Raw genomic sequence first — 12,185 nt, forward strand, 5'->3', positions numbered from 1 at the left:
GAAATAAACAAATACACATGTACATGTGTGAGTATACTGAAAGACAGAAAAAATTAAAATTAAGACAAGAAGGAAAAAACAAATACTAATTTTGTAATTATTGAAAGGGGATTAGTACATGTAGTCTACAAAAGAGCAGAAGAGGAAAAATATGAAAGAATAAGGATTTAAGAAAAAGTTAAGTTTTAAAGGTAGCCAACAGAACTAATTTTTTTTAAATTTCCTTTAAGAAAACATACGGAAAAAATGGTTTTAGAACATCTACACAAAAACAGAAAGCATAATAAAAAAATTTATGTAAACAAGCTATGGGGCTCGGTGCCTGTGGCTCAAGTGGCTAAGGCGCCAGCCACATACACCTAAGGTGGCGGGTTTGAATCCAGCCCGGACCCGCCAAACAACGATGGCTGCAACCAAAAAATAGCCGGGCGTTGTGGCAGGCGCCTGTGGTCCCAGCTACTTGGGAGGCTGAGGCAGGAGACTCGCTTGAGCCCAGGAGTTGGAGGTTGCTGTAAGCTGTGAAGCCACGGCACTCTACCCAGGGGGATAGCTTGAGGCTCTGTCTCAAAAAAAAAAAAAAAACAAGCTATGGTATATGTATACCATGAAATACTACTCAGCCATTAAAAAAGATGGGGACTTCTAAATTTTTTGTATTTACCTGGATGGAGTTGAAACACATTCTTGTTAGTAAAGTATCAGAAGAATGGAGGAGCAAGAATCCTATATACTCAAATACTAATAGGAAGCTAGCAGATGATCTAATACAAGCCCACATAAAAGAAAAACTCAAATCAATTCAAGATGGGGGTCAGGGAACAAGGGAGCAGGGAGAGGGAATGAGGAAGGGGGATGGGTGTGCTTCTACTTAATGGGCACAATGTTAAGGGTATGGCACACCTCTTGGGGGCAGGACGGATTCTACCTAATTACATGGAAATATTGTAACCTAATTCTTTGTACCCTCAATTAACCTCAAACAATTAAAAAAATTCATGTAATTAAGACCCAAAATTTCTAGTACATGAAGATAATTTTTTAAAACCTCATTAAAACATTAGCAAAGAAAATTACCTAGAACAAAAAGTAGGGTTTATTCTAGGATAAAAACTATTTCACCATTAGAAAATTATGTTAATACTAATGTAATCAATCATATTAGTAGCTTTAAGGAGAAAATTTAGCAAATAACATCCATTAATGCTAAAATGTCACCTAATAACATTTTGCATCCATTCCTTATCATTAAAAAAAAGACAACTCTGGCTAAAATTGGAATAAGTAATTTTCAGCCCCAAAGCGAACCTCACACCTAATTATGAAACACTCGCTTTAAATATAAGAAAAGCCCACAATCATCACTTTTATTTAACATTATTCATTAGTCAATACAATCAGCAAAAGCAGAGAACAGCATGAAAACTGGACAAGATAAAATCATCGACAGATAAAAATATACCTAGAAAATCAAGCAATTAAAAGAGCTTATGTTAATAGAACAAAAACGATAAAATTTATAGGAATAAAACTTAACAAGAAATGTAGAAGATCTAAAGGAAAAAATTTTTAAGTTAACAAAAGACATTAAAAGAAGCCCTAACTAATGAGAAATGCATAACATGACATGTTCTTGGACATAAAGACTCAATATCAAAAAGTATTTTATAAAAATTCATTACCTGGTAGAAAAACGATTTGGAATACCCAACAAACTGAGAAATGTGACAAATGTTAACATAAGATTCCCTATCAGATAATCAAATGAAAATATGTACATATAGCCCCCAAAAGAAAATCTACTAATAGCATTAAAGTATATTATTCACATAGGAAGAACATCTCATCAACATGAATACAGGCCAAAATACCATCTTCTGATATCCAGAAAAAGAACTAAATTATAGCTCATGTGCAAATTCCCATCTACTCTTGGTAACTAAATGAACTTTGGTCACATGTTAAATGTTCTCTCTGATTTATCGCTTTATGGGGGAAAATAAATTCAAATTCATATTATGATTTAGAATCAACTACTAGCCTTACTCTGCTATGTACAAAAGTGACTCCTGCTATTATGATATAAGCTATGCTCATGTCAATGCCCCAAAGAATGAGCTGAGAAAAATAACATATTTGCAAAGTCAAATGAACCACAATGATGAGCCCACCTCCAGGACTGAACTCCTATAACATGATCATGGCAACAACAGGTACCCTTATAGGCATCTTCTGTATCTATTTCTTTACCCAAATAGCTTATCCTAGACCTGATTCTGTAATGCCTTATATTTCCTCATTTTTAAAATGAATATGATGGCAACTGCCCAAACTGGCTTTCAGTATTACCAAAGAGAGCAAAGGAAAACATAGGTACAACTGCTTTGGTTAGGTGCTCTGCAGATGAAAGTATGATTTAGACATGACTCAAAAACAAATAGTCATGATGTGAAGGGCCAATCCACTCACCATGGGCTGATCCTCATCAGTGGGATTGGGAAGCAGGTAAAGAAGACGGTGACAAGGAGAAAGGGCTTCCTCCCCCACACGTCAGACAGAGCACCTATGAGTGGGGCACTCAGAAAAGAGAGCAGGCCCTGGAGAGAAAACAGAAGCAATGCTGAGATTTGTAATTTGATCTCTAAGTTACGTGTAACTCTTATTTTCTAAATGAATTACCTCTAATTCATTTTGTTGGCCCCAAAATAGAATAAATAAAACACTAAATACAGACTGCTATTAAAAAAAAAGTCTCCCAGAAGTGCATTAATGTATATTGTTACCATTCAATTAAAAAAAAAAAAAAGAAAAAAAAAGTCTAATAAAATTTTAAATGTGCTATTAGAAAGAGAAGAAAAGGATAAAAGAGCTTGCTTTCCAGAAGGAATCAGAAAAGAGATATAACATGAAATAAATAAATACACATATACTCTCCCATCCCCATGTTTGCCTTTTAAGACAAAGGTAATGAATGCCACACATACGGGAAGAAGTCAGAAACTTAAATCATTTTAATAAATAAATACAGCTTCCATATTCTGCACAAGGCTCTGCACTAACTGGTGTAATGGGGACACCCAAATGAATATATTCCATATACCCTCTGGGGACCTCACAGAAATAAAAAGGATGAGTGTGCAAATGCTAAATGCCTGAAAAAAAAAAAAGGAGATTGATTCTCTGTCAATCAAAATAAAGGTTTTCTGCCTGATGAGTTTAGGATGAAGGAGATAATTCAACTTAAATAAAAACAGAGGTGAGGTTATGGCAGGGGTCCTCAAACTTTTTAAACAGGGGGCCAGTTCACTGTCCCTCAGACTGTTGGAGGCCCGGACTGTGGGCCCCGGGATCAGTCAGCTGCTAAGCAGGACAGGCAGCAGCGGCAAAAACACCCAGAGGGCCAGATAAATGTCCTAGGCGGGCCACATGTAGCCCGCGGGTCATAGTTTGAGGATGCCTGGGTTATGGGGAAGTCTGATAAATACAGAGGATGCCAAAAAAAAGTATATACATTTTAAGAAAAGAAAAAGTCTATTAAAATTATAATACTCAACACATACTGATATTAACAAAAGATGAATATAAGTCACACTAAGCATCTCTTGTAATTGTAGAGTTAAATGTGACTTAGTATTTAAGTCACATTTACTACAGTTTTTAAATTTACTATAGTTTCTTCCTTTCTTAAAATATGTATACACTTTTTTTAGCATCCTCTGTATAACACCACACAGAAGCAAATTCACTGTCTGCCCTACTATTTGCCAGGCACCCTGCTAGCTAGCCACTTTCATACTAATACTACAGGAGGAGGGAGCAGATAAGAGTAGAAAAATGTTTTTAAATAATGGAACAGGTGATGAATACATGGGTGCTCACTGTATTAGTCTTAACTTCTATGTATTTGAATTTCCATCAAAATACATTTTTAAAGCTACTTAGCATGGCATATAAATAAATAGTACACTATAAAATCTTGCCCTGGCACACATCATGTTCTCTAGGGCCCAGGCCCTTGCTGTACCTGCGTGTTCATCCCACACTTGGACTTGGTGCCCCACACACCAAGTAAAACTGGTAGTAAAAACTGGTAGTCATTCTTCCCAAGCCTTTGGGAGAAGCACTTCCTCTCTCTAGTCTCTTGGCTACTTAAGCAGAGTAAATCATACTACTGAGGAAGGAACAAAGCAAACTTTCCTCAACTGGTACATATCTCTTCCATTTTACTTTCAGCACTCCATTACAATTACTTGTTATCTGTCTATCTTCTCTGTTGGATTAGAAATTGAGATTAAGGGGTGGCACCTGTGGCTCAAAGGAGTAAGGGGCTGGCCCCATATGCCAGAGGTGGTGGGTTCAAACCCAGCTCTGGCCAAAAACTGCAAAAAATAAATAAATAAATGAATAAACATAAATAAAAAGAAATTGAGATTAAGATCAGAGGAATGAAGTTACTTTTAATCTCTTTACACTTGGTCCTATGATAGGACCAGGCGAATATAGGCTTTCAAGTTTGCTTAGTGACTTGAATAGAGTTTTTTTTTTTTTTTTTTTTTTTGCAGTTTTTGGCTAGGGGCAGGTTTGAACCCACCACCTCTGGTATATGGGGCCGGTGCCCTACTCCTTTGAGCCACAGGTGCCACCTATGAATAGAATTTTTAAGAGGAAGTCAACTTGTAAAAGTTTCCAAGGTCACACAGATTCTAATTCCTAATCAGCCATCAGTTAACCCAAGACAGCAGACACTATAAAGTGAAGGTGAACTGAAGTAAAGGGCTATGGATGGGGGGATGAGAGGACACAATGGAAGGGAGGCAAGCTGAAAAGTTTTGGGGCTCTTCTGAAGTGACAATTTTATCCATAGCCAGGAATCAAACCTTATAGATCCTGAGTCACAGTAGACTTCAAGTGCATTTGGTCTGCTCTTGTATCAAAAGAGTAACAATAGATGGAGGATTAAATAATTTTCCTGAACTAAAAACTAAAAGGCTACAGAATTAGGGCTCAATTTCAGGAAATGTGACAATCAGCTTTATAAATTTTAAAAAGGAAACCTTTCATATTTGTTCAAAGTTTAGTGTTAAATATCTGATTACCTAAGAAGTATAAAAGTAGTCAAGAAAATAATGTAAAGAAATTTAAGAGAACAAGGCAGTAGAAATAACCATTTCCACAATACCAAAACAGTAACAAGAACTTTGTAAGAACAAAGAACCCAGGAAAAGTTTTTGGATAGTTCTGATTTCAGATTTCATACAGTACTTTAAATAAGGAATGTAAGCCATTATTAAAAAAGATATGAGAAGCCCAAAATATATTTTATATATTTAAAATAATGTAGTTTTACAGAAAAATAGATATTATCTTCTACATTATTAATTTAAATGCTATTTATTCTATTCTTTAAATAATGTATCTGAAATTCTCAATAACCAAAATAGATTTTAAAAATGTCTTCCTGGAGAACCTATTGTTTTATTAAGATGCTAAAATACAATTTACTAAAACAATTGACTCTGTGGAAACTTCTATTTCCTAGGTATTAAATACTTTCCTCTGTGCAGAGTCATTTCTTTAACACCCAAACTGGTCCTACATCCCATCAGGCCAGATTATCAGAGCTACAGACTGACCAGAACACTATGTATGTTCATTGATTAAGCAAATATTTCACCAGTAATAAAGCTGCAAAGCAGAATTTGCAAGAACAAAATGTTTAAAAATTAAAACCAGACTGACATCAAAGCCCCACTCTTAAATACAGTCAATTCTCGCTATTCATAGTAGTTACATTCTATAAAGTCAAGACCATTGGTTATAGAACCATTTTTCTACTTCTTCATTCATCAAGACTGAATTAGTGAATATAGAACCACCTGCTCCTAAAGAAAACAGAATGCGGTCTTAATAAACTGCAAGTGAAATGTTCACATCAGGAAACTTAGATTCTTTTCCTCCCTACTTTGAGCACACCTGCGAATGACCACAAACTCATACACTGATTTTGAAATTAGAAATAAACTTAAGTGAGTAGATGAATTCATAAATATGGAACCCTCAAAAGTAATGAGGCTCAACTATATTCATATCACGCAACCAGGGCCCAATAAGTACCTGGATAAAACATGATGTGGACAGCAAAATTAACCAATAATTAATCATAGTCACCTTAAGTGTAATGAGATAATATGCTTCCTAATAGGTATTTAAGAAGGCATAATTGGCCAGAAATTCTGACATGGCTTTATAGGGTCTAATTTGACAAAAGAGCAATTAAAGTTTATTGTCCAATTAAATACAATTATCCAATAAACTTTTAAAAGTATACAAAGAATGGAAAGTGCTTACCTAAAACAAATGCACATAGATTTTATAATTTATTACAGCCATTATGCCTCAAGCATACATTTTCCTTAACTTACGCAGTTGGAAAAATACTTTTCTAAAATAATTTAGGTCAATAACCTTAAAAACATATAAAACTAAAAAGTTTTAAATTTTCTTTCAAATATTATAATTAACTATGCAACTGAGTTTAAGGGAACAATGTCACCAATAAAGTACAGGCTCGGGGCCTGTGGCTCAAGCTGCTAAGGTGCCAGCCACATACACCTGAGCTGGTGGGTTTGAATCCAGCCCAGGCCTGCCAAACAATGACAGCTGCAACCAAAAAATACCCAGGTGTTGTGGAGGGTGCCTGTAATCCCAGCTACTTGGGAGGCTAAGGCAGGAGAATCGCTTGAGCTCAGAAGTTGGAAGTTGCTGTGAGCTGTGATTCCACAGCACTTTACTCAGGGCAACAGCTTAAGGCTCTGTCTCAGAAAAAAAAAAAAAAGAATAAAGTACACAGTATTTCAACTAATTCTGAATACTTTGGAGTTTTCCCATGGAAAAGTTAATATTTTTTGACATTGTCTCCGTTAATAAGCCAAGAGGAATTCACATCATGTAAATAAAGTTTATCAACAAGTGAGATTATTCATTTTGAATTTTCATAGAATATTTTACTAATAATTTTTATCTTTATTTCTTAAAAGAAGATAGGGAAAACCTCACACCAATAAAATTGTAATTCTCTCACCAATAAAATTGTAATTCTTATTTCTGGAACTAACAAATACAAACCTTTTTACACAAAAACAATATTAAAACAGAGGTCCAGTTTTCTGACCTTAGACCCTGCACAGTAAAGAATTTCCCTTCCCAAAGTAACGTAATAGAGCAAAAGAATAGAGCAAATAGAGCAAAAAAATAGAGCAAAAGAAAAATGGAACACATAAAGTGAGTTCAATTAACTGATTCCCAAGAAAAGGGATTTGTGAAGCAGGGAAAGCCATGTGCCAGAAACTCAGCAATATGAGTAAAAGGACTAGATTTTTGAGGGAGTGGAAGGAAGTAAGGAGAAAAACACAGAGAATGTAGGAACAAATAAAAATAGAATGAAAGTTAAATTTACTTAATTAAAATATAGGCAAAAAACAAGCTTTTCCTTAATCTCAAAAGTAGAGTTACTGCTTCAAATTCTAATTCCAAAGGCAATCTTGTGGTTTAAAGTAGTAAGAGTAGTTACAGCCAGCATTCATATATGTTACATTGTTCTATGCATTTTACACTGCTGAAGTCAAATACACTATGTAGAGATAAATCTATAAATTTAATGCTTTAAATGGCACACAAGAATTGAAATTTGGGGCAAATACACAGACCAGGTGGTCTTCAGTATGCCCAAAGAAAAAAGGTTGGAGGTTTTATAAAAAGGAGAAATGTTACATATTTTCCAACACTAGTGAAGTTCTGGTGAGCTGGCAAACTGACTGGTGAGTGATGGTGGTGGGTAAAACTAATCTTCAGTTGCAGCAGGTTTTTTTTCTGTAGCCCTCAAATAAAACTGGTTTCAGGTTACAGCATGCAGTTTTAGCAGCCATTCTAGTAGCAGCAATGTTTTGGGTCTTGAAGGTTTTTGCACCCCAGGCTTCTTAACTCTGTTTTAGTTGGGCATGACAAGTGTGAACCAACTCATCAGCTTTCACAACACAAATGTGCTTCACCCTGTGAGATGTGGACAGTCAGCTCCATATCTTCAGGTTCAGCATCCACAGATTCAACCAATCATGGCTCGCAAATATGTGAAAAAAAAAGTGAAAATAACAATACAACAAGTAATACAAATTTTTAGAAATAAAGTATAATAACTATTGATATAACCATTTACATTGTATTCAGTATTCTAAGTAATGTACAGATGACTTAAAGCACATGGAAGAATGTGGATAGGTTATATGCAAAGACTATATACCATGTTACATAAGGGATTGTGCATATGAAGATTTAGGTATTAAGGTGTGTAGGGAGTGTGGGTCCTGGAACCCTATGGATACTGATTACAAACATACTGTTAGAATAAATAGTGTAAGGCCCAGTAAAGGTGGAATTCAGCTGTCCATGTGGTACTCTAAGCTCACAATGCAGACCAATTATTAAGTTAATTTGTTATTGCCATTTCAGTTTCTCTAACCTAATGCACAAGTAAATACTAGGTTTACTTACAAGTGATTATGAACATGTTTTAATAATTGGTAAATTAGTGGTATGTTATAAAAGGTTGTACTATATATAAATATAAATATATAAAGTCATCTCTCTCAACTAGTTTGTTTTAATGATTTTATTTACAGAGTATAAAAAAGGAAGTTTATTCCTGCTCTTCTCCAAATTAAGGATTTTTTATATATATATACATACATATACACATATGCACACACACATACACACATGTACAAAAGCATTCTATACCTACTAATTTCAAAGAACAGCTATGAAGGGACTCTGAATGTGTTGTTTTTCCCTCTAAGAATTCTTAAAATCATCATCAGTCAATAGTTTCTGTGTGTACTTATACTACTACTATGCTAAGCACTGCTTCATGATTTAAAAAGCAGGTTGAGACAGATCAGTAGCAATTTCTGGGACTACAAAAACTCTACTTCCAAATGTCCCTCGAAAAGCAATCTGGCAGAAGATCAGAGGGTCCATGTGGCCATCTCCTTGATCAGATCTGACAGGTCTAGACTGGGAAGAAGCACACCCATGTAAGGGAGCCTGTGAGGATCTTCCTGGCCAAACCTGAGCTACCTCTCCTAAGCCCTCAATGATGTGAAAGCTAAGTATACCTACTGTGGACCAAGAACCTACGAAAAATGAAAAATGCCTGCTTTAGAGCCATCCTCTTCACACTGCTCACTCCAGGCCTAAGTCAATCTTAGATGTCTGCCTTACCATTCTGGCCTGCTTAGTTTTAGCTGATTTGGGACATTGATAAATATGTCAAACTTTGTTTAAAAAACAACATGCTAAAGAAAACTGAAAACTCTCTTTTCATTACCAACTCTCAAGCTTTAGGAGATTTTAATGTAAATATCAGACAATCAGATTAGCTGGTCTTAATCAAGAAAATGGTTATGGTCACTCCACCTGCTATGTTAACCAGGAGTCACACGATGCTGTCTCCATCCAGTGTGATTCTTCTGACAGATTATAGCCAAAAATTCTGTGATGGTTAGTTTTATGTGCCAGCTTGCTTAAGCTTATACTACATGGTTATTTCATCAAAAGTAATTTGGGGCTCGGCGCCTGTGGCTCAATCGGCTAACGCGCCAGCCACATACACCTAAGGTGGTGGGTTCGAATCCCCAGCCTGGGCCCACCAAGCAACAATGATGGCTGCAACTAAAAAATAGCCGGCACTGTGGCGGGCGCCTGTGGTCCCAGCAACTTGGGAGGCTGAGGCAGGAGACTCACTTGAGCCCAGGAGTTGGAGGTTGCTGTGAGCTGTGAGGCCATGGCACTCTACCCAGGGGGATAGCTTGAGGCTCCGTCTCAAAAAAAAAAAAAAGTAATTTAGATGTTGCTATCAAAGTATTTTGTAGATGAGGTTAATATCTACAATAGTTGGCTTTAAGTAAATGGAACTACCCTCAATAATGTAAGCAAGCCTCACCTAATCAATTGAAGGTCATAAAAGCAAAATCTGAGGTTTCCAGCTTACTGGTCTGCCCAACAAATTTAAGGCTTACCAGCCCCACAATCATGTAAACTAATCCCTTACAATAAATCTCTTAATAGTAAAAGAATATATACACATACAGTTGATATCCCAATAGCAAATGACCTATGGTGCATCACTGAGGAGATCAACTTACACATTGAGAAAACCTAGGTAGAAAAAGAGAGAAAGGGGCATAAAGAATAAAGAAATAATGGCTATGACAGTCCATCTTGATCTCTCAAAGTGCTGATATTACAGGCATGAGCCACGAAACCCTGCCCAATTTGAACTTTTTAAACCAATTTGATATGTGAAAATATTACCTCATCCAATCTGGGCTTTTTTTTTTTGGTGGCTTAAAACAATACACATTTATTCTTAGTTTTTTTGGTTTTGTCACCCTTAGTAGAGTGCCGTGACATCATAGCTCACAGCAACCTCAAATTCTTGGGCTTAAGCAATTCTCTTGCTTCAGCCTCCCTAGTAGCTGGGACTACAGACACCCACCACAATGCCTGGCTATTTTGTTGCTGTTGTTTAGCAGGCCCAGGCAGTTTGAACCCACCAGCCCTGAAGCATGTGGTCAGTGCCCTAACCACTGAGCAATGGGCGCCCAGCCTCTCTTACAGTTCTGAAAGTCAGAAATTTAAAATAATGGTTTTGGTAAGGTTGCATTCCTTTTGGAGGCTCCCAGAGAGAACATATTTCCTTGCCTTTTTTAACTTCTGGAAACTACCTGCATTTCTTAGTTTGTAGCCCTTCCTCACATTGCTCCAACCTCTGCTTCAGTTATTACATCTACTGTGTGTCAAATATCTCCCTCTGCCTGCCTCCTGCTCATAAAGATATGATTGTATTAGTGTCCATTTTGATTATCCAAGTTAATTCCCATCTCAAGATCCTTAATGCTTAATTACATCTGCAAAGTTTCTTTTACTATCTACAGTAACATTCACAGGTTCCAGGGATTAGGATGTGGACATGTTAGGGTACTATTGGCCTACCACAGCTCCACATACATTTCTTTGCACTGCACCGGTGAAAGGTGGTAGGAGAACCCAGCAGGCGCACAAGGTTTCAAAGTGTTCCTAAATTAAGATCTAAAGAGAAGTGGGTAAATCAGCTCTGTAACCACTGGGATCACTCTGAGACCATCATAAACTGGTCTCATTTCCATTGGCTTCATATCTCTCCCTCCCGACATTGTTTCCTTTAAAACACTTTGTAGCACTGAAGCTGAACTTTTTAATTCCTCATCCTAAAAGATTATTAGAGGCTGTAAAATGGATGTTTTCTACAAGATGAAATGTTTTTCTCATAAGTCTTTGGTCTAATAACCATAGCTGTGATCTGTGGCATGCTTACAGAGTATAGTAACACCTTATTTTTGTCTATCATTCTATATTCCACAAAATACTTTCACATCCTTTAGCTTATTTGGAGACAGGAAAAGGATGGTGTTGTTATGTATATTTCAATTGCACAGATGAGTAAACTGTGGCTGCAAGGCAGAGAATGGATTGGAGGGTAGATGACTTAACACAGCCCTTCCTGACAGACACCTTCCACATTTTGGCAAAAGTTTCTGCCAGGTTTTAAGGCTGCCTGATTATGTTAAATAGTTAAGGAGAGTGATCCTGATTCTCAATATAAAACTCTTTCAATATTTCTTTCCTCGTCTTCCTGCTCTCCCATCTCTCTGCCTTCAGAATCTTAATCTGTTCTTTTCTTTCCCCTCTTCTGTCAGTGATTCAGGGATTGGAAGAGTCTCTGTAGTTTGTTTTGTCCTAAAGAGCAGAAGGCTTCGGTCCCAACTAGTGTTGCCAAAGCAACATACTAATTCCATGCCATGGTCCTGGGTCAAGATCTGCACAATCTGATTGGCCATATCACCTCGGATGGCAAGGGAATGGAAGTGGTCGAAATCATGGAGTCCCAGCTTTCGGAGACGCCTTGCAGCTGCCCGGTAACACTTCCAAGGCTGGGGCTCCACAAGGAGATAGCGGCATAGGGAGGAAAGATGGGCCAGGAACTCCCACAGGCCATGATCCCCATGGTTTAGATGAATCCACATGGTCACTGACATGCAGAAACCAATGTCAAAAACTGAACGTCCAAATTGGCTTAAGAAAGAGTTCAAAAG

General features: G+C 36.9%; 1 protein-coding gene across 1 annotated transcript in view; it reads right to left on the reverse strand.

The window, feature by feature from the left end:
- Window positions 1-12,185, reverse strand: part of MFSD14B (major facilitator superfamily domain containing 14B) — a 71,737-nt gene that overhangs the window by 20,896 nt on the left and 38,656 nt on the right. Inside the window, exon 4 of the mRNA XM_003795036.2 lies at window positions 2,467-2,594. Coding sequence (XP_003795084.1) covers window positions 2,467-2,594 — 128 coding nt within the window. The remainder of the gene's footprint in view (window positions 1-2,466; window positions 2,595-12,185) is intronic.

The sequence above is a fragment of the Otolemur garnettii genome, unplaced genomic scaffold (genome assembly GCF_000181295.1).
Source record: "Otolemur garnettii isolate 467f Iridium unplaced genomic scaffold, OtoGar3 scaffold00088, whole genome shotgun sequence".
NCBI classification, from domain to species: domain Eukaryota; kingdom Metazoa; phylum Chordata; class Mammalia; order Primates; family Galagidae; genus Otolemur; species Otolemur garnettii.